This window comes from Catharus ustulatus, chromosome 5 (genome assembly GCF_009819885.2).
Source record: "Catharus ustulatus isolate bCatUst1 chromosome 5, bCatUst1.pri.v2, whole genome shotgun sequence".
NCBI classification, from domain to species: domain Eukaryota; kingdom Metazoa; phylum Chordata; class Aves; order Passeriformes; family Turdidae; genus Catharus; species Catharus ustulatus.
Genome location: NC_046225.1, coordinates 53,578,687 through 53,602,743, shown reverse-complemented (window position 1 = coordinate 53,602,743; position 24,057 = coordinate 53,578,687). Strand labels below are relative to the sequence as shown.

The 24,057-nt window shown below is 36.8% G+C and overlaps 1 protein-coding gene across 1 annotated transcript in view; it reads right to left on the bottom strand.

Moving 5' to 3' along the window:
• Nucleotides 1–24,057, bottom strand: part of ARAP2 (ArfGAP with RhoGAP domain, ankyrin repeat and PH domain 2) — a 117,128-nt gene that overhangs the window by 77,757 nt on the left and 15,314 nt on the right. The window contains exons 6-10 of the mRNA XM_033061133.2: nt 20,257–20,339; nt 19,098–19,454; nt 15,841–15,910; nt 10,078–10,198; nt 7,212–7,393 (exon numbers count right to left, since the gene is read on the bottom strand). Of these exons, the coding sequence (XP_032917024.1) occupies nt 7,212–7,393; nt 10,078–10,198; nt 15,841–15,910; nt 19,098–19,454; nt 20,257–20,339 (813 nt within the window). The remainder of the gene's footprint in view (nt 1–7,211; nt 7,394–10,077; nt 10,199–15,840; nt 15,911–19,097; nt 19,455–20,256; nt 20,340–24,057) is intronic.

Here is a 24,057-nt window from a genome sequence, read left to right as displayed (position 1 = left end):
GAATAACTTAACACTAACTCTTACATCTTTTTTAGTTTTTCTGATGGAAGTTCTGTTTATGCCCTTCTCTGTGCTCTTTAATATTTTCCACAACCTAGAACAATATCATGCAAAATTATTTTTGAATGTAAAACGCAAACTGTAAAGGTGGTCATTGACATATTTTTCTTTTATGATTGAGCCACTTTACCAGCACACTATTTTAAATCTATTTTTTAATCTTTTTTGAAGTAGGGGTGAAATTAATTTAAAACTGAAGAAGTAATTGTCATAAAAACAATAAACCTTTCCCCCACTCAACATGACTTCTTGCAATCATTAATTTTGCATTATAACACACTAAAACAAAGGATTTAAAGTTTTCTTACACAATTCAAGTTATTTCCTGTTGAGTTGTTTCTTGTGTCATGCACAGCAATTGATTGTTGCTATGTTTTTGACTGTGGAAAATTGGAATGAATTTATTGAAAGGAACTGCTAGAAAATTAGGGATATGGCCTTAATCTATCATCCCTACAGGCTGATGCAAACAACTATATTTAAAACAGGTTGGATCATATGTTTCCACTACAAGTCGCCAATGTATCAGTATATTTTGCCTTAAAACACTTCATATTATCTTTCTCCCTCCAATGTATTTGATATATTTTTGGGCTGTTCCATTTTTGGTTTTAACATTTGCTACAGATTTGGATTGTTATGAAGGAAAAGCAAAGCCAGAATGGACCAAACAACAAAGAGCACGTTATTTTGTTTTTCTGTTACCTCCATCTATTTAGGGCATTCCAGGACAAGCTCAGTTGTACGTTTGTAACCATGTCTGATCACAGTCTGCACTAGCAATCAAGTACACAACACAGTTTCTTTAGTTTCCCAGCTATTACAAACAAGAGTTTTTAATCATAAAAATCTCTAAAAGCACACATGTCCTTGGGGCAAGGGATGTGGGATGAGAATGGGGAACAGGAGACACACAGTTGCAAGGATTGTGCTTATTGTTTTGTCATTTTCAATAATTCCTCGTTCCACTGCCACACCTTATACATACCAGGCACTTCTCTCTCCTCCTCTATCAACCATCTGAATGGTCTTCTTGGTCCTCCTCCTGCTTCTTTTTCTTGCCTTTAGTCCCCTGTCTTTTTCGCTAGCTTCCTTCTCAGAATGCAGTTGCTTTTCTCAGGGTTCCTCATCAGATCTCAAAACTTGTGTTTTCCTTTCTGCTCAACTTGCATTCAACTCTTCCCCAATTTTCTTTTGTATTGCTGTTTTTATCACCTTGTACTCATTATATTCACAAATATAATCATGATGCTATACCAAAGAATCAACATACATTAAAAAGAATTTCTCATGATGCTTTAGCATGACAACCAATCATTACTACTTATCTTCAGAACATCATTTAACTGTTTCTCCTTGGTAACCTTCCATTGTTAAACACTTTTGACTGTTCTTAATAGATTTTTTTTAAAGGATTTCTCTCTCATTCATCATGTTCTTGATTATTAATCAGGATTTAATTTTCTGCAGGTAAAACCAGAACATTTCCTAATGAACAATCCTCTTTGCAGAGTATCATTATAAATTCCCATTGCTATATGCCAAAAGACTTCCAAGTCTGCTCTTCAATCCCAGCCACAATGTCTATGGCACTGTATTTCATAGTATTATAGAATGGTTTAGGTTAGAGGGGACCTTTAAAGATCATCTAACCCAAATCCCCTGAAACACATATCCAGCAGGAGCATCTTTCACTAGCCAGGTTGCTCAAAAATGCTCCCATTTAACCCTGTGTTTCTTAACAGAGATAAGAACATATCTCTGCTCTCATGCAGACTCATGCACACACCCCTTCTGCTTCCTTCCACTGACATTTACCCCACTTCCTCTCTTTCAAGATGCCAGTCTCAAGCATCAGATTTGGCTTGTCCTTTCAGTCATCCTTTTATCAGTTCTCTACACTATCCCACCCTTTGCCATTTTCTGCCTATTTAATATCCTTTCTCATAACACATCCTTTGGTGTTGTCCAGTTTTGCTTTAAATGCACCATTAGCATTACAGAGGAAATGAAAATTACTAGGCACCCTTACTGGTTCATTCAACATGAATAAACATTTCCATCTGCCACAGAGCAAATCATTTCAATCTTTGACAAAACAAAACACCCTCTGAAATCAATAGGAACGTTGAGCCAAAATGGAACAAGAGGTTTTTAATAAGTAATGTATATTGTTGCTTATACATAAGACAGAATACTCATCACCATTCTAGCTTTAACTTGGAGTCAGGCACAAAGAAAACATCACCAATTATTAAGGCACACAGTCCTACCAGCCCCCTGTCTTTATAATTGGCAAAGCTCTCTCAAATATCCCAGGTAAAAACATCTAGCCACCCAAAGCAGTAATAAGAAGATCCTGATTTCTCTTTTCAAAGCCAAATTCTAGAACAAACACTCTGACACTGAGGCCCTCCCTGATGTTAGACAAAAGCAAATCTTAAATATACCCTAACAAACGATTCTCATTATATTCAAGCAGACCAGACAAAGCATTTGTCAGAGACCTTCTGATGGTAACCAACGAAAGGCTGTCACTGGCACTGCCACTTCAGACTGACATTTCAAGCCAATGTTTGAACTACCATGAATGACCAGATTACATGTTTTTATTTAAGCACGAATGATTTTGAAACAGAAATGGGAATTTCAGCAAGCTGCAGGTTGAACAAATTGATTCCGTATGATTTACTTTTCACTTTTGCTCAAGAGAGGAAGTTTAAGAAATTTACACTACATGAGTCAAAGAAATTGATGGCTTCGTACTAGCACTATATCACTGCCACAAGTTCAAGCTAAACCAATCACTTTTTAACTAGAAAGAGGCCTGAGACATGATGTTCTGATCTCAATCTGAACTTCACAAAGTTCATGATGGTTATGTTACGATTTGGCATTTGGCTTAGGATCTTCTCCACTTTTAACACTGAAGAAATTTTTTTTAAAGCAACAGCAGACTCTCTTCTATCAAGTTTATTAGAAATCAATGAATAAGCTTGATCCAATCTCATTTCAACATTGTAAGAAGTCTAAATAGGTGTCTTTTAGCACTGCAGTTATAATAAACCCCTCTAAGGCTCTCCGGGAGCCTGGTATGGATGTGAATTCCAATATGAACAGGATTTGAGGACATCCCTGGACAGATTTGCCTGATAATTACTGGATCAACTGCAAACTTGAGATTGGGAAGGATTTTTAGATCAACAGCGCCTTCTAATGGATTAGTGTTGTATTGTGACTGTTTTCTTCAGTACTGCAGTAAAAATCATTCCGTTTTCCACTAGAAATTAAAACACAAGAGGTAGTCAAAGAATTACAGACTTCAAAAGGTAAAGACAGAAGCTATTTCTTCTGATTCATAAACATCCAGAAATTGCATGAAGAAAGGATATTGTTCAAATGCAGATTCTGAAAAGAAATGTCGTAGGACCATTTGAATTTTCTGGGTGTTAAAAAAGTAAGCTTTGGGAAGAAGATTGTTTTGCATCATTACTTGCAATATTCTTACACACATGAGGAGTTAAGAGGCTGACAGCACATCTAAACATTTTGTTTCAGGGCTTGATTTTGGTTTGCCTACTGCTGTACTGCAGTCATTGATCTTTGCAGAGCATCCATGTGATGTGAAAGTGGATCCTTTATGAGGGTACATTTAAGATTTACTAGTATCTAATATCAGGGGGGCTAGGTGTCATAGTGTTTATGCTAGAATTTGGCTTTGAAAAGAGAAGGGAATTAATGTCTAATAAAAGGGCTGTATAAGGATGTTCTTTCATGATCAGCTAAAGCAATTGTGAAATGCATGATGTTGAAGGGCAGAGCAGACGCAACCTGCCACACAACAGCAAAAGCAATAGAACCAACACATATATGCCCATACAAAAAATACAGTAATTTCACGAATACAAGCCGCAGCAATTTGACAAAAATTTTGGTGGAAACCCGGAAGTGCGGTTAATAGTCGGGGGCGGCTAATACGTTAATAATTTTCTGACATTTACAACCCCAGACGTGCCAGCCAGAGTGCCGAGCCAAGCAACTGCCAGTAAAAGCCGGCATTTCGCAATTGTTACAGTGTTACCGTGTTGCCCTGGCTTCCTGCAGGCAGCACGGGGGTCAGGGAGAGAGGCGGGAGAGCTCTCTTCTTCCCTCCTCTGCCGCAGCCCAGGGGAGGGGGGGGGGGGTGCGCCGTCATTGCCACGGCCCGGGGAGGACGAGGGGGGGGCGCCGCCATTGCCGCGGCCCGGGGAGGAGGCGGGGTGCTTTGTCTGCGCCCGCCGCCGGCGCCACGGGCGCGGGAAAGCTCCGTCCCCGCCCGTCGCCGCTGCCGTAGGAGCGGGGGAAGCTTCGTCCCTGCCTGCCACCGCGGGGCAGCGCCGACCCAGGGTGACCGAGCCCAGTGGCAGTGGCGGCCGGCCCCGAGTGGCAGCACCGGGCTGGGCCACCTGGCCCTGTCAGCGGCCCCTAGCAGGCCGAGCCTGCACAGCCTTAGCTCAGCCAGTAAACCCCGCCCTACCGCGGTTCTGTTACTAATTGCATGCGGGTCCTCGCTGCGAACGACAGAGCGGCTTATATTCGGGTGCGGCTTATCTATGGACAAAAACCAAAATATTTGCCAACACCCAGAGATGCAGCTTATACTCAGTGCAGCTTGTATTCGTGAATTTACTGTAATTTTAAAGAAGTCTGTAAAAACAGAAAGTGATGGGGGAGGGGAGCAGTCTTAGAATATCTGAATCATATAATCTGCACTCTGAAAATGCAGAAAAGAGCAATCAAGAACCCTTCAAGAGTAAATGGCTCTGTTTTGTAACAACGTATAGTTAGAAAAACAGACTTAGCACAGTGGGCAGAGCTGGGAGCGCCCCATATCAACAGAGGAAGTTTAAACTCAAGGCAAGAAAGATGCTCCCAAAGTTATATTCAAGTACAGTAAGAATGAAAGAAAAAAGCAAAAATTTGATGCCTGGCATTGCAACTCTCAAGAGGCACATAACTAATTTCAAATGACCTATCACTCTGGAGGAGAAATTCCTCCACAAGTCTGGATATCTTTTATCCTCAATCAAAAAAAGCTCAGAACATCCACAAGCACCACTCAAAAAATATTCAAGGGCCTAAGATATAAAAAACATAAATTCTGAAAGGAAAAGTGGCTTGTTAACAATGAACATCCACAAAAAGAAGATTTTCATGGATGAGAAGGCTTTCCATGGACCTTCACTGATAAAATACCTGGAAATGCCATGATGGAAGAGTAACACTGAGCACACTCATAGTGTGAGTCTCACAAGCAACAACTATAAAATCGGTCAACTTCATTCTTTCTAAATGCAAGAGCACCTCAGTGAAATATAGGGTCTCAGAAAGGAGGGGTGGTGTTAGCATCTTGGTTTTGTTCCTCCTTTAAGATAAGCTGTGAATTTAAATACACATGCTAACTGACAGGTCACCTATTGATTACAATAACCAGGCCTGAAGATTTCAGTATATATAAAGAGTACTGTGCTCAGCTATGAAGACCAATTTCTCTCCTTGATGCTCCTTCAGCAAAACATATGCTGTAGGCTTCAATTCAAATGACACTTTTTACATATCTAAATAATTTATGGAGTTTTGTTATAGTTACAGAACATCATAAATCCATAAATTGTATCATGTTTGTGGTGGGTTTATCCTGGATGGATGTCAGATGCCCACCAAGCTCCTCTATCACTCCACCCCTCTCTCAACTGGACAGGGGAGAGAAAATATAACAGAGGGATGAGATCTCACAGGGCAAGATCACTCACCAATTACTGTCACGGGCAAAGCAGACTCAACTTGGGCAAATCAGTTTAATCTTTATTTTATATTACCAATCCAACCAAACTAGGATAATGAAAAATAAACTGAAATCTTAAAATACCTTTTCTCCATCTCTCCCTTCTTCCTAGTCTTAACTTTGCTCCTGATTTTTTCTACCTCCGCCCCACTCAGCCCCTTAGGAGGATGGGGAAGGGGGGATTGTAGTCAGTTCACACTTTGCCTCTGCTGATCCTTCCTCTTTAGGTTTACCATGCAAGCCCAATTACAACATTCTTGATTAGTTGGCTGTTGACTGACCTCAAAGATGTACCTAACAAGTAAAACTTCCTTGAAGTACAGTAAGTAGAAAGAAAAACACATCTTTCTCCGTCTCTAATTTCCAGTCATACCCTGGGAAAGAATGATAAGATTAATATCAAGCATTACATGGACCCTCAAGCACACCAAAATAATTTCACACACAGGGTAACAGGAGAGGAAGTGAGGTCAACTCCAAGACAGACCATTAACTTTTGAGATGAGGATTTGCCTGTACATAACTTTGAAAGAAACAGAACAAGGCAAGCATGTAAAAAAACCACTCCCAATGCCATCCCAGGTTCCAGCTACTTGTGGATAATCAATGGCCTCACCAAGAAATAGCACGTGCCATTTATTGTCCTGCAATAGATTTTTCTTCCACTAGTTCACACAATTATTCACTGAACCCATCTATCCCCATTTACTCCCTGGCTACAGCACCCTAGAGAGTTCTCCTTTATGTTATCATATAGTCATGCCCAAAGCAAAACTAATTGCCCTAGATTTTGGAAGTAGAAAATATAGGCCTATTTCACATCTTTTAATACTGGATTTGTTTAAAATATCAAAGTGCACCACAGAATCTGGTCAATCTCTTCTTGGAAACAAAAAAATAATTTCTGAACATTTCCCTGAAGCATCAGTTATACACCACAATGTGTTTCTGCATAGCACACTTTCCAGGGCACTGTATTATAAAACACTGAAACCAATGCACAAAATAAGCCTTCTGATTAAGTTGAGTGCTTATGGCCCACATTTTAAGAGTGAATTAATCCCAGCCCTGACACTAACATGTTTTGACACTCAGAGCTTTTCACTTCACCTTACTATATATTCACTTTTTTCTATTGTACAACAGACATAATGATTCTTCGCCTGCTTTGTGAAGCCTTCTGAGAATTGCAGCAATAAAGTACTACATATAAAGAGATATGCATTTATATTGAAATGTACCTATTCACAGAGCCATCAATTTCTAACTCACTAGTTAAACTATTTTTATAAGCTTTCATTCACAAAAAAGCACATGAAAAATTTACCTGCTCATTTTTGCAGATCCATACAGTACTCCCCTGAAGTAGAATAAAGATTTTGGTTTTGTATCCTTTCAGCTCAAGATATCCGCTTTTCTCAGGGGTGGCAGAAGTTCGAGACTGAGAGTTATTATCAGACTGCAATTTCAAGGCATTGAGCATTGTATTAACCCAGTCATTTCTTTCTTCTAAACAAGAAAATAAAATTGTTCAAAGACAGTTAGTTAAACAGTAGCTTCAGTCTTCTCTACACATTGGTTTTACCAATATTGTTGCTACACTGGTTGATGGTATAGGTATGCCAAATAAAAGAGAACATCCACATTGAGGAGGAGGTGTAAATAAAAATAATGAGAATCTACATCACTGGAGGTGTTAGAAGGACAGCCATCCAATTAACTCCCAACAATTGACACACCAATTCAAACAAATTGATGATTAAGATTCTTAAAATCATGACTACTAGTTCTGAGATACTTTATTCCAGACAGGTTGAAGACTGAGGTGGTATGTTCACCTTCTGGAAGCCAGATCAATGGGAAAGAATTACAGCACTTATGTAAGCAGAAACCAGGGAGCCTAAATATCATCTGTCACTGAAGAGGCAAACCATCACCAGTGCTATTCCATGCTTCTCCATGCTTTTAAGGAAAAAAAAACTTGGTAATTTACAATCTATTCCATTAAGGTGTGCTGGTTAAGCTTGATATTGTCAAGGGTCCTGAGTAATTAAGAAAATGCATGTTTGAGCATCTTTGTATGCATTATTAATGCAACATCTTACAAACACATGAACACAAGGAGGTGAAGTAATAAAGTTTTGCTCAGTCTCATTCACTATGTTCAGACATTTCACCGGAATAAAATCAATATACTTTAATGCTGAGTAGTCCAAATGAATTAGGTTTGCCTTATGTGATTGGAATATCATGAATATTTCAACTGCTTGCTCTGAAAGAGCCAGATCATAAAATATATTGGGGAGAGGAGGTAGGAGTGGGGAAGGGAGGGATTGGAAGTTCTATACACAGTATGTATAAAGCTCGCAAAATTAGCATGGACAACTGAAGGGAGCACCACTGAAATAATAATGTGCTTATTTCACAAATGGCATTTGTGCAACATGAAGAAACAAATACATAAATTTAGGTATTATAAAATATTTTGCAGAAAAGGAAGATAGCAGTCTGACAGATTAGCACTGGGAATGTGATCCAAGTGTTCCTGTAAAAAATTTTGCTTTAAAATACATATATGCTGTCTTGAAATACCCCAGTAATCTTTTTAAAGTACTTTAGTATAGCTGAGGGCATCAAATTACTCCAGAAGTGGTTTTTTTCAATGGTATTTCACTCTGGTGAAACAAAATCTCACTGCATCCGAGCAAGTTATGCTCTAATTCACTGCTATCCCTTGTTTGGTTATTTATTTTGTCCCCAAAAGCCCTTAAAATTTCCAAACCATTATATATAGTGCTTTTCCCTCTAGATATTTAAATCCATCCAAAAGTAATGTATTTCTGATATCTCAAAAAACATATAAAAGTCTCCATTTCAAAATATTTGAAAGAAGTTAAGCACCCTTTGAACAGTCCCAGAACAATTCCCAACCACAAATCCAGGGAAGTAATAATATCAAGTAACAGTTTTGGGTTTTGCACATAACAGAAATCAAGCAGGGTTATTTACATACTTTGCTGGGAATACATCATCCACTTCTGGATATGTACGATCCAGTAATGGCCAAATTCCTCATACAATAAGCATTTCTAACCTTAAGTGAACAGCTTTACAGACAGATTACTATGTCCAAAGATGGTTATACAATATATGAAAATGATATTTCATGTATAACAAGTGGTTGCTCTGAATATATTTTACAAGTCAGTATAAGTTTTTAACATTTTTATAGTATCCAAGGCAAAGGTCCACAAAACAAATTGCAGCCCTCCAAAATGTATTGCCCCAAGATGGCCATATTCCAATTTTTGAAAAAAATTAATAAATTTGGAAGAGAAATGCAAAAATAATAAAGAAATACATACTTTTAAACTCAGCTAAGAGCATAAAAATGACTGAAATTATTTGAGCCAAACCTGATAAGAAGGATTTGTTCACTGATGCCGCACTCCTGTTACAGCCTCCAGCAAATGTTTACAAGCAACTATAACCCATAAAAATGGGATTTGATAATGGAAATGCTGAGAGACCCTTAGTTTAATGGCTCTGGCATGTCCTGCTGTAAACACATATTGCACAACTCTTTTTTTCTAGGCATTCTTTTTTATTTGATTGTTTCCATAAATAGATCATACATGCACTGATATTGATTCCACATATTACAGCTGTAGGTTGATAAAGCATTCAATTAGAAGGCATACTAGCTTCCTCGCCACAATTTTCATTTGGAATCTCTATCAATACCTGGGTGAAAATACTGTATAGGACAGAAAACCTCGGATTTCCTTTGATCACAGAATCACATCCCAGGTATCATTTATTGTCTCTTTGTCAATTTTTTATCAAGTGGAGACTCAGAGATGTCTGAGAGCACCAGGTTGTAAGAGCTGCTAGTGAGATCTGAGAAATGTTCAGACAAATTAATCTTTGGGACGGAAGGGGAGGAGGCAGAAGAATTGGGAAAATAGTATTCTCATTTTGATATTTCAAAAAGCCAATGCCCAACAATCTCCATGGTTCTTAAAAAGTTTAGAATTATCTCCATGTACTCCAGTTTCACTTTAGGAGCTTAATCCAACTGGATTTCAAAAATATTTCTTATAATACAACAAGTTCTATTTCACAAACAGAATTTATCAACAGTGATTACACAGCTTTTTGGCAATTTTCAGAAACACACATCTTCTACTTACCTTCTTTATCTGCACGGAAAACAAAAGTCCTATGGGATGTGACAACTTCAAACTTATTCTCCCCATGAACTCTTACTGTTGCTATTGCAGAAAGCAGTATAATTCCTTTTGAGAACACTTCCTGTAATAAAAAGGCAGTCCAAATATTTAATTGACATGGAATTTTAAATTCTTCTGATGTAATACTACTTGTCATGATGTTCAGGAAGTTCACTATGCTTAATATAACTGAATAAGCAAACCCCTTCACTACTTACCTATCACCAACTTCACTGTCCTGCATCTATGCACATCTACCACCTTCTAAAATACAATAAAATCCCATGATGAGATACATGCATATTTGAGATGCAACTTCATAAATTACCTCACGGCATTAATATTGCAAAAATCACACTTAATTCACAATTTTATGCCAAAGTAAATTACATCTACTATCTCACAGAAAAAAAAAATTAAAAATATATAAGTATTATACTTGTATGATAGAATCAGACATGGGAAAAATATTCTTTCTCCAGGCAGAGAATTCCAAATAGTTTTGCTGTTCCCCCTCCACGTTGCCATTTCAGTGGGTACCTAATAAGAAAAGTAAATTCACTGATTTTATCCCTAAGTTTGAACAAAAGAAGGGCATAACACTGGAAAAATACTGTCCTGTCACTGCTAACAAGAATGCTCTAGCTTGGATTTGGTATGTGCTTTTCTGTTATATGTGTGTGCTGTTCTTGGCTGCGATACAGTTAATTCCCTTCCCAGTAGCGAGTATGGGGCTATGTTTGGTGATAGAAATAGGGCTCACAACACAAGGATGCTCCAGCCACTGCTGAGCAGAGCTGACACAGAATCAAAGCCTTTTCTGCTCCTTGCCCCTCCCCATCCCCAAGCAGGCTGGGGGTGCACAAGAAGATGGGAGGTGACACAGCCTGGGCAGATGACCCCAGCAGACCAGAGGGATATCAATACCACATGGCATCATGCTCACTATATAAAGCTGGGGAATGTTCTCAGAAATGGAGTTTTGTCTTCTCAAGTAACCATTAAGCAGAACAGTATCCTGCTCTCCTGGGAATGGCCAAACATCTGCCCATGAGAAGTGGTGGATGAATTCCTTGGTTTGGTTGAGCACAGCTTCTGCTTTACCTCCTGAAGTGTCTCCATCTCAATCCACAGTTCTCATGTTTATTCTTCTGATTCTCTCTCCATCCTGACTGGGGAAGAGTGAGTGGGTGTGTGGAGTGGTTGCCAGCTGAGGTCAAACCACAATAATTGTGCTGCTGGGGTCAGCATAAATTTTCCCAATATTTTTATTTTTCCACCTAGGTATTAGGACAACTGAATGGAACACAAATGTAAGATTTTAATCTAATTAACCAAAGGGTTTGGGGTGGGGGTTGGCAGGAAGGAAAGCTGAAGCAGATGTGCACTTCAGAAATAAATCTGCATTATTTCTGGATTCCAGAGTAAATGCTACTCTTGTCTCCACTATGCTTTCATCAATTCATCTTCTGACCAAGACAACTCAGATATACTAATAAAATTTATGATTCAGATGCAGTAATAGTCCAAGAGTCAGCTCCCCATAAAGAAATTGTGCTGCAATAACTTCCTTCGCAAAATATAAATTAGAACAGACTTCATACAAGCACTCGAGGACCATTGTGAATGTGAAGCAGGAAGGATACACTGGATCATTTTTTTGTTTACTGAGTTTAATATACTAATGTTGTTTCATTTTGAGGTACTAATACATGTCCATGAAGGTAGTTTAGTGGGTAAATAAACAAAAATATCTAAATACAGAAGATGCAAGCATGTTACTATAGTTACACACAAGGAATAGTCAGAATGACCATAGATAAAATTCCATAGCTATTTTCATTATGGCTGTATTTGTTAAAAGAGTGATTTTAACATTTTTTAATGAAGTTGCATATTAAGTTAACTACTGATCCTTCCATGGTAAAACAAATTTTTTACATATACTGTGTCTGTAGGTGCTCAGTTATAAATATGTTATGGTGTTTGCAGGCATCTACTGGCTGTATTTGGTACTACTGTGAGAGAAAGACAGCTGGAAGCTACATCTTTAATTTGCTCAAAAAACCAAAAAAAGTCAATTTCCTTTTCAGCTGAGCATAGTTTTGCTTTGCTATTTAAATAATCATCCATCATCCTTTTCAAAGCTTTGTTCTCCAAGGCATACATATTTTCAAATACAGTTTAAAACATAATAATTTATCAATCAAAGCAGCAGCTTTTCTTCCATGTGGAAAAATAATGCCTGTTAAAAAGCTCTTGTGGATCAAGATACAATATCTCTCTTTGAAACACTCCAGATTAGAAATTAGGTGAATTATTTAAGAACATAGAAAACAAACCCAAACAAATGCAGCCAAGAACTTCACGGCTTTTTATTCTGTTACTGAGTGGTGCAAACTAGTTTGAGAGCTGCTAAGAATTCTCTGACAAAAATATTTCTAGCAGGGAAAGCAAAACTTTTGGGTGGGTTTTTTTATATCATCTGGTTTGACATAAACTTTTATTTTCAAATAGAGCACCACTTCTTGACAGTTGTGATTCAGAGATGAGCTAAAGGATCCTGTAATATACCATTTTGAACTACTTTGGTTTTACTTCCACAACAGATTAAGTATGACCCATTTAAAGAATGACAGTGATTCATCTGTTTTGGAGTGAATTTTGCTCTTTGTAATGTTCACCTCTACTGTGACACAACAAAATATTGAAGTTCTCCACTTGAATAGTGAAATCTTTTTCCTAAATCACTGATATATTTATCAAGCATGCTAAGTTGTTTTAAATAAAAACTTCCAACACAACCAGCAGTTTTTGCCTTACTATAAAATGCATGGTAAAACACCAGAGTTCTGCCAAAAGTAGGAAGAAATTTGAAAAAAAACCTGTGCATATAGGGTAGCTGAAAAAAATTCTCCAATTCTACCTTCCCCTCTTAAGTCAACCTTCCTCTCTGTTGAGACAAAGCCACATGGGAATTTGCTCTGATTACAGCAGCTTTCTCAAGACCAGGAACACAGAAGAAATGAGAGCAACACAGATTCAACCCAAAACCTTCCCTAGGTCAGATGCTTTGTTAAAAGCTGAATCTTTTTTCATGTATGAAGATACAAAGTAAAAAAGAGATCTCCATCAAGTAGAAGTTGATACACAACTAAAACAAGGTTAGAGAAATAGTTATAAAATTGGTGTTCAAATCATTTAAGAAACATTCATATGGGCATTTTCAGGAATAATATTCTCTGTGTTCTCCCTCTATAGTCTCTGGTTATTTCACTCTTCATTAGCCATGTAGCACACTTCCCCTTCTTGAGAACCTCACTCCTCTCTAGTTCCTTATTTGAATAACAAATAGAGCTATTTAATATTGGTAGCATTTCTGGTTAAAATAAACAGTTCCATTCCACTGAGTCTAACCTTCTCTACTTCTAAGAAGAAGAAAAATATCAAGTATGGGTTGGTTTCCTCCTGAGAACTTACTTTGATACATGAAACCAAAAGTATAATTCCTTTATAATATGCTTGTCTGTCTAGGAACATCCTAAGACAAACACAGATTAGAACAGACAGAATTTGCCATTAAGTTCTAAAATTAAAACCACAACTTCCCCACTTAAATATACAAATAGCCATCTATGTAGGTAGGAAGGGGAACATGCAAGGCCTTGCAAGGAGCTCAAGTTGCATGCAGGTATTGATGGGTCTGCAGATATTTATAATGTCAAGGTAACAGCACACAAGCAACAGCGGGAAATGCTGATGTCCATCTCACATGAAGTATGAACACCCAAACCCCATAGGTGTGGAGATAGCGATCCAGCAGAGAACACTGCACCAAAAACTCATTTTCCTCATTCAATAGTCCCATTGGGCACTAAGAAATACTGTTTTCCACCTATCTGCAAAGTAATTTAAGTTTCACCAAATCCTCAGTCCCCAGAATTTGCTTCAGGGCTTGCAGTTCTCAGACATAACATTTCTTCATGTATATGACTCAATCACCAAGTTAACAAGTCAGATGCCCAGATTTGGTTAAACTGTACAAGGAGCATCTCCTTCAATACCCAGTAAGGCTTGGGCTCAGATTCCACGAAAAGTGAGAGAAAGATTCTTCAACACAAGTGTTTGCCAAGCTGCTGATAGCCTAACCTACCACACATACCTTTTAAATAGAGGATGCAGAATTGCTAGTTTCCTACACATCATGTGACACACTAAACGCCCATTTCAGCAGAAGGGACGACTTCTGGATTTTCTTGTGACAGACACATAGCAAGTGCTATTCTAGCACCACTGACCTTCAAGTAACATTTTCAATGACTTTCAAAAAGAAGAGAAAAAAAAATTCCCAGCACAGATACAAGACTTTAAATTCTTTCCCTAATTATGCTACAGAAAATGTTAAGCAAATCCCGTTGCTGTATATTTTCAAGTCTACTTTTAATGATTAATCCTGCTTTTCTGCTCCTCTGAAGTCACGGGATCAGTAGTGCAAAGGGGTACCATTTTTTGTCACTGCAATCCAAACATTGCTTATTCTACTGTTCCCTTCACCTACAAAATCATGTCTTCTACTGTAAGTGAAGCACAGTAAGCAGTAACAGGTTATTTCAAGTTTGCAATCTGTAGGCACAAATATCAATGTATATAATTTTGAGCTTGTCCTTAGCTCCCCAGTCCCTCAAGAAATAGTCTCATCCTATTTCACTTCTTACAGCCCCACCTCATCATAAAGCATCCATAGGTCTCTCACCACCAATCAGAATACTGTTTTGGAACTTTTACCTGAAACTGTATTTTCTTCCTAATCTAATATGCATCTTCAACAGGAAATGGTTTCCAGCATTTAAAATAAAACTATGCATGCGGAAGGGAACCTCAAATTCCCTTATCATGCATACTGTACTATCATTTATAATATTTAAGTCTAAGAAGAGGAAAAAATAATTAGTAAACCACAGAGCAATAGCAAAATAATTTTGTAATGCTCTGAAGGGCAATTACATGGAATTACAAGGAATATACACTTTGTTGAAAACCATGATTTAAAAATGCATTTTTGTATCACATATATGAAGTGAACTAGTTTAATCAAAGTCGCTCATGAGCCTGCAAATGTTTCAGCAAGATTCAATCCTCAGGTACAGAAACAAAAACATATACATTGTAATACTCCTCTGTTTTTGAATGTTCCCATTCAAACCTAACCTAGTTCCATGACATGCAATTACTCATAGAAGACAAACAGGAAAAAGACATTTTTAATCAAACAGTCAACAAGCATACAGGTTGGGGTTGTTTTTTTTTTTTAAATAGTCTTTTATGCTACTTTTAATTTCTTTCTCACAATCTCCAGCATGCTAGGTTCCCATGACAAGATATTTTGCAAACGCCATCAAAATAACCTCTCTCAAAAGCATTTAGCATGATCCTGTTCTGAAGACAATAGCAGTGTAAATCTCTCACTAAAGTAGAAAAAAACATCTGATGATATCTACCTCGAAAAGTGAACAACACAAGCCCTTCTAGGAAACAAAAGGATGAACAATACATTAAGACAAGGACACCTTAAAATATTTAGTTATGTGTCACCCTAGTATTTTAGAATTGAAAACTAATTTAAGATGAATATTCATTTGTAATCATTCAATAATTTCTTTATAGTACCCTTGTGTATTACACAGATGCATATTGTTTCAAGCATGACCAAAACACATCCCTTACCTTTTCATTGTTGTAATAAGAAATGCTGTCTCCATCAAATTTAACCCAGCGCTTCTGAAACATACATTTGCTGTGAATCAAAAATTAACACAATTAATACACAGCTAACACTGGTTTTAAGAATGTCTCAATCACCAATTACAGAAAGGTCAAATCTTGTTTAGCTTTCTGTTCAAATGAATATTCTGAACACAGAGCATAACTTTAAGTGCTACAAGCTCTATTAAGATACTTTCCAAAAATGAAAGATGAGAACCTCAAATGACCTTCTCACTGTCATACTTATGACAAGGACATTTCTGTTTACAAGCTATGGTACCTCCAGTCATTAAACACATCTCCCCAAGACTCTGTTTTCTGGCCTATGAACTGATAGCAGCACACCACATCTCCCAACAATTACAACATGAAATGCAATTTTCAATGTGTGTTATCAGCTGGACATCATTAATGAGAAACTTTCAGTGTGCCATTAACTCAAGCTCTATAAAGATCTTCTAAAAATATATTTCTACATTAACCTGAAGTAGTCCATTACACTCATTAAAAATGTTGACAGCTTGTTAGTTATCATCTATAAATGTCTCAGTTCTAAAATCTATTAAACAAGTTAATTAAGCAAGAACAAGACCTCACTAATATCTTCTCCCAATATTATTTCCTGGCCTTTTAAATGACTGCTCTGCTTTAGGATTAGTAGACTGTGATAGCTTATCAAAACTTTAATCAAATAGCAGTTCTGGCTTAATTAACTTGTATTATGTGACTACAATAAATCATCATTTTTCATAACCTGGGAAGGCCAATGTACCATCTATTTTGCATCAAAATATCAATAAACTTCAAGACTATACAGGGACAAGTGAACCCAAGTACCACATACAATGAGAGCAAACTGAATGGCTGTACAATTTATAGTGAATTAACTAAAAAAAAGAGAGGCCCTACTTTATTGCATGATTTGTAGCAGTTTAAGAAAACAGTATATATTCTTTTCCCCAAGGAGTCACAAAGAGCCGGGTGTAAATTGGAGCTTTACAAAAAGAATGGAGGTGTAGAACAGAATGAAATATTCTGTTGATGGGAGGTGAAATAAAATATGACAGCACTTCAATAGTTTGAAAAAAAAAAGTTTTTAAATTTTGTTGGTTTTTTTCATTTTTCAGATGTTTAAGAAATGGTACTGTAAGAAAAGGAAACAAAAATGTATGATTCACTGAATGCCCCTGAGAAGAAGTCCTTGAAATGTACCTGTGGAGTGTCACTGGATCAAGGTTAATAACCATGCAACTGTTCTACTCAGTACTAACCACTACTAAATTTGTGGTTAACTCATTATCTTTTCCAAATAATACATTCTCACATGGCACTTTCCTGAAGTTTTCCTAGTTTGTTCGCAACTCTATCCCTTCAAATAGAGCAAGACAAGCCAGCTGGAATCAAGAACTATACTTGTCATCGCTGCTAGCTAACTGGCAGAAGTGTGTTTAAAAAAAAAAATCATGTAAGTAAAATAAAACAAAAATTACAACTAAATGCAGCTCTCCAAGGAGTCAGTACCCTAATAATTCTGAAAAAGGCAATCCCAGGAAAGGAAATTCCAGGAAATAAAAGGAAATTCCAGGAAAGGCAAGGAAATTCCAGGAAAGGTAAGGAAATTCCAGGAAAGGTAAGGAAAGGAAATTCCAGGAAATGAAAGGAAATAAAATTCCAGGAAAGGAAAGGAAAGGAAATTCCAAGAAAGGAAAGGAAAGGAAATTCCAGGAAAGGGAAAGGGAAAGGGAAAGGGAAAGGGAAAGGGAAAGGGAAAGGGAGACTCTGTGTATAATTATTCTTTGATTCTTTAGAAAAGATGAACAATGGCAATCTACAAATGTAGATGAAATTTTCAAAATAACTCAAAAAAGAAAGAAAATAGTTTTGAGCACATTGAAATTCTGTGGTGGCCAAAGTTTTATTAAATCTATTATTTCATCTTGTTAATTACCTTCAACAATGTAACACTATATCAACACAAAACCAAAATTAAAAAAGCTATCATGTCAAATTAGATTCCCTAGAAAGGAACAAGAAAAAAATGGACATTGCTATACAACAGAGCTGCTTCCAGAGAGTTCAAATCAGATTGTATTCTAAAATAATTTAATTACATAAATTTCTCCCTAAAAAAATATTATATGCTGAATTATACTGCTGTTGATTATTATGGCAACAAATAATCAAAGCAAAGGCCAAATTCTTTAATACCTATCAGCACAGCTTGATATACAGTCCTAAGAACACAGATCTACTAAGGCTTGAATAGATGCGCAGTAGATGTATTATAGCACTAACAAGTGCAGCAGTTTTAATTCTTTCTAGGGAAGATCAGAAACAGACTTAAAAACTGTGCCACTTTCAATTAATAAAAGAATTCAGAGAATTCATAAGAACATAAGTCATAAGAACAAAGAGAAACTGAAAACTACAATTTAAAAGTAGGAATTTAGAAGAATTTCATCAGAGTTTGCAAGTATTTATGATGAAAGATCTGCTAATGAAACATTCTTTAGTGAAAAACAGTTTAATGACAGCTGGAGTTTAAAATCAGTTAAAATAAAACAAAAAACTTGTAACAGAAATTAAATACAATATTTGTTGTTGTTATAGCTGCTGCCATCTAACTTCCAAACGTGAGTGAGAGAATTCATTTTCTATTGTGGTCCCTCCTCTTCATTATTTGGAATCTGAAGACTTGAGCTCAGATTTCTCCCACCAAATTTTAAGCACAAAAAGTAATTAAACTAGAAGGAATTCACCCCAGGTGAATTCTAAAGTCAAAGCTCAAGTAAGCCAGAAAGCAACTGGGCTTCCAGTCACACTAATTATTAAATTATAACCCATGGCCAAATTAGTAAAGTAGTTTTCAGAATCAGAGTTTATTTTAACTTACTTTGTGGCCCACAAAAAATCAGCAAAAATGTAGCAACTGGAAATACTGGTACAAATTCATTCTGTATTTTTCCACTATAGTTCACAAGCAGTGATCAATAATTTTAAGAAAAATATTTTTCCTGAGTGCATCTCCTAAAGAAACTTTAGGATGGGTAACATCATTAAAACCTTTTAAATTCACAAAAGTTTGGTGCTCTTTCAATGAAAACAATTCCCTTTCCTCTTTCACTATAAATATTAAGCAGTGATTACATACAAACTTAATATCTTTCATGCAAACATACATTGCCACAATTACACAATAAGCACTGCAAATACCATACCCTTGAGGGGACAATTTATCCAGCCATCCTGCTTTAACCTTCTTTACTGATGGTCCATAGAAGCAAGCATATGGTGCTATTGATTCATTTCCAATCAAAGTTTGATCTTCACCAAATTGACAAGAATTCATTTGTTCACTGGCCAAGCGATCAAAATCTTCACTTTGTATCACACTGCAAGATGTTGAGTGTGTTTTGGTTTTATTTTTCTTTTTCTTTATAGACAAAGAATGTTGTTCCACAACAGAATATACAGATTCGCTTTCAGATTCTTCTGGTGTTAATGATGGGTCCTCCTGAGACAAGGATTCACTTTTTGCAAACTCTTTTGTCTTGTCTTTCTGATAATTGAAGCAACTAGAAAAAAAAAGTGAATTTTACTCTTAAAATGTATTATTACAATGCACCAATACATAACATTAGTAATTAGAACAAATACTGGTAAGGTATATTATAAGTATGTTTATAACTTGTATAATCACAGTGATAACCACAGACATGCTAAACACAAACTATCTTATAACTATGACCATCCTGTACCCTATTTTCTCCATTCAACAGGAATAGTACCAAGATAATACTTCTTTGGAAGCCTGAACAGAAATTTAACATTATATTCGTCTTCCTCAGACAACTAGCTTTGCTCTTTAGAATACTTTCAGTGACTTCCAGTATCACCTCTCTCTACTCTCTTCCCACCTCAAAAGGAGCCTGGTGCAGACTGGAAAACTAAGAAGCACATTAGCTCCCACTTCATCAAGCCATTGGCCACTGTCTCATGACAGGAGTGGTGAATGTGCTTTAGTTTTGTGTTTGTTTGGCTGGGTTGGTTTATTTTCTAATGGTAAAATAAATTATGAGAGCACTCAGACACTATTAGCTATGAGACATACAAAAATGGAACTTGGTCCTCCTTATTCTGACTGGGGAAAATAGGGATACTCTCCAAATCCACAAGAGATTCTGAAACCTGGTTTAAACAGTCTCAGAGCAGCCACAGAGCCCAGATTTGCCTCACAGAGGATAGGGTAAAACCACAAACAGAAGAAAAAAAACACAGTCATGGTTGTGCCCTCAGAGCTAGAGATCCACTTGTGACATCAGTAAATAACATTTTCTGCTTTACACTTTGAATTTCTCAGTAATGCTTATTTAATACCTTAGATTCTTGGAAGAATATTCTTCATTCATTCCTAGATCCAATTTATTTTCACAGGCCAGGAATTCATTTCCATGAAGTTCCTAGAAAAGAAATATATTGTAACTAACATTTGTACTGAAGAAGTAAGTGATATTTAAATCATTGTAGATATGAATCATATACGAATAGCCTAACTAGCAAAGCTATTCTTTCCCACATTTTTAAAGATGTAATTGAAAGCTGATTTTTGTATTCTAAGAAATGTTATTTTTAACATTTAAGCATGGCCCGAAACACCTAATATAAACAAATCAGATAAAGAAATTCAGTGAGAAATACCACTGCTCTGATTTTTCTCGAGACACCACTGACATCCTGGTTTTGGCAGGGAGAGAGTTAATTTTCTTCCCAGTAGCTGGTACAGGGCTATGCTTTGCATTTGAGAATGAGAATAATGTTGATAACACACTGATGTTGCAGGGTACAGTTTACTCTAAGTCAAGGACTTTTTAGTTTCCCATGCTCTGCCAGCAGGCACATGCACAGGAAGCCAGGAGGGTGCATGACCAGGACAGCTGACCCGAACTGGCCAAAGGGATGTTCCATACCACAGAGCATCATGCTCTCTCCCTTCCAATAGAGTTACTATCAGCATTAGCATTATATTTTGCTTTGTTGTAATTATTGAACTGGTCTTATTCCACCATCTAAGAGGTTACTTGCTTTCCATTTCTCCTCACTGCAGTGGGAGCAAGCAGGCAGCTGTGTTCTAGTTACCAGTTGGGGCTAAATCACAGCAACTGAATATTTTTTTAAGCTCAAGAGCCACATGTTACATGCAGCTTAAGTATAATTTATGATTTGTCACTGCTTGCCTATCTTTCATAACAGTATTTCTTCTTGGAATAAATGTACAGCCTTCACAGAACACTAAAGATAAAATAATGGCAGATTCAAAATCCTAAAGCAATACTGAACTCAGCTATACTGAATATATCTCATTGGGTTTGGGGGTTTTTTTTTGCAAAGTTCTTCTTCCTAAAAGGCTCATCTATTAACTTTTGCTTAGAAATCTTTATCACAAACTGCTTGAAGTGTACAAAATGTCAAGGTTAACACTGTTCAGGAACATTACATTTCACACTTCCTAAACTTAATCTGACAATCATATTGCACTGCTAAGCTTTTTGATATGTCTTTCTTCCTTTGAGAAGAACCTAAAAAGTTAACATGTTCATGCTTTCTGACAGAAGCATTTTAATTAACTCATTTAAGCTTTTATGTGAACGTAACAAAGCTGAACAATGGTAGAAACAACGTGGATAAGCTTTCACAACACTGCCATTTGTTTTCTGAGCAGCAGCACCTAATCTTGTACTTGAGGACTGTACCTTGGAAATGTGAAAAGGAAAGATTAAAAAAAGGACTTAGTTCAAAGTAGAGGAAGTGTGCAGCAAAAATATAGAAATCACAGTCTGATGCTAGGATGCATCTAGGTGAATTGTGTGTCTTCCTCTGTCAACCAGACACATTATAAAAATAAAAACCCACCAAAACCTAGCCACCCACACATGACAGCACAATGTGCGCGTACAGTGCTGCAGCACCAAGGGCTGAAAAAAACCCAACCAAAAAAAACACAATAACACTCCCCCACACATCAATAAAACCAACCAATCAAACCCAACAAAAAACTAAGCAAAAACTATCAATATACCTTGCAAATAAATTAAATAGAAAACTCAAATCCACTGCTTGTCAAATACTTGCATCGCCTGGAATACCCCAAAAGAAGAGGAAATGGCCACACCTCTGCACAACAGTCAAGAGGCTAATATCACAGTACATGAAACATCTTCAGAGTAAAAATAGTTAGTATCCTTTATCTTCATTTGTTTATCAGGATACAATTGCAAACCATACCCACTGAAGCTACATGGTAGTACCTCTTCCTGCCTGTCAGGAACCATTACAATAACAGTTTGATGTCCTGCTTGTGCTCACTCCATAATCTTCAGTATTTGAGCAAGTGAATTCAGAGCCAGATAACTTCCAAGCAATAACTAAGAAATGCATTTTATCATCAGTAAAATTATTAAAATGTAGAAGTCCACAAATGAAGACAGGTTCTGGATAAAGAAAGTTCTATTTGCTCACAAAAATCTATTTCAAACAAATTAAAACCCAAATATTTGCATTGTCCTGTTTATAGAAATACCCTGCAAGATGCTCAGGCTCAATACAAGACAAAATCCACACCTCCTGCCATACCTCCTGAGGTATTATACAAAGATAGCAGCATTTTTTCATGCAGACACCTTTACAGAGAGAAGCATGTCTTCTATATAGGTACTGTTCTCATGCACAGGAAGCACCTATTGTTAAGGAAGAAATATGGCTTCTGGATGCCAGACAGATGGAACTGCCTGCTCATAGGCCTGTATAAAAACCCTCTTTAAACTTTTAATCAGGAAGTAATTCAGACACACTTATGGTTTTAGCTTTTTTTGACAGGCAGTCTTTCAGATTTCAACAGCAAGACAGGAAGCCTGAAAGCTAAAACACAGACTGAACGAAGGGTATGAGGACTGAGCTTACATTAAATGAAAATACAATGCCATTGAGAAGAGGTATCTTCGTCAGGAGATGCCACCTAAGTCTCCCATTACAGGTACTATCACACAGCTCTCAGGTTGATTCTTGAATCATGGTCTGGCAATACAACTTTGTAATGGGTCTATAAAGTCCTCCTTTTAAAATATTAAGACTTCTCACGTTAAATTGGTAAGACTTTCAAAGTGGACAGCCTTGCACAATATCCCAATGTTCAGGAGCTCACACAATTTAACAAGTTCAGATTGCATGTTTAATTTAGTCCATCTACAGCAAGAAATACAGTCAATATTTCACTCGTGAGGCCAAAACTCATTAGAATTCAGTTTTCCTCTAAAGGAATTCTAATATACTTGACTCTTTTAGTTAGGCACAACAATAAAATGTTTCTAAAACACTTGGATTTTGTGTTATTTTAAAATCAATATTAAAAAAAAAAACCAGTTCCTTCTTCAGGTTGCCCTTCAGAGGTTTCTCTTTCTACTTATCTTTCTTCCTGACCCAAATTAAAGGCATATGTTCTTTATAACCTTCATTCCCCTGTTCTCTCATGCTCACTTACTTCCAGACTGTAGTGACTCATCACCTATTTCTACAGGCACTCCCTTCATAAAAGCCTACAGAAGCCTTTCTTTGCACCAATGAAACAGAAAGAAGGGTGATGGCTAACTTACAAGCCCTTAGAACAAATTTCAGTCAGTAAGCATAACAATTTGACACCTTTTATTCTATAGGGACATACTATGCTCTTGTGACTTAACCTGAAGCCGCAGCAACAAGGTCTAAAATCTTAGCTACTGTTATCTAAATATTCTTATTTATTCCTAGGATATTTGCTTCTGCTGAAAAAAATCTGAAAGTGAAATGTATCTCAATGCATGTTTGTTCTACATTTCTTCTTTATGACCTTTGTCCGCAATTAAATGCTAATGGAACTAAAAACAGTTACGAAGTTTCCAACAGGTATGTGATAAACACAATGCAAGAAAATGTTCACATATATCAAAGTGATATTAAAATCCAAATCTTCAGATTGGGTAAAGGATGGTATAAAATACTGCATTAATCATGATTCTACAACCAGCAAAATAGCAATTTAGTTTCAAGCAGTTAATCCAGTTTAACAGCATGCTGGTTTTGTACTTTGTGCCTTTGTAAGATAAGAACGAATGCTGACAACCTTTCTGGATATGCTTTTTCATAAAC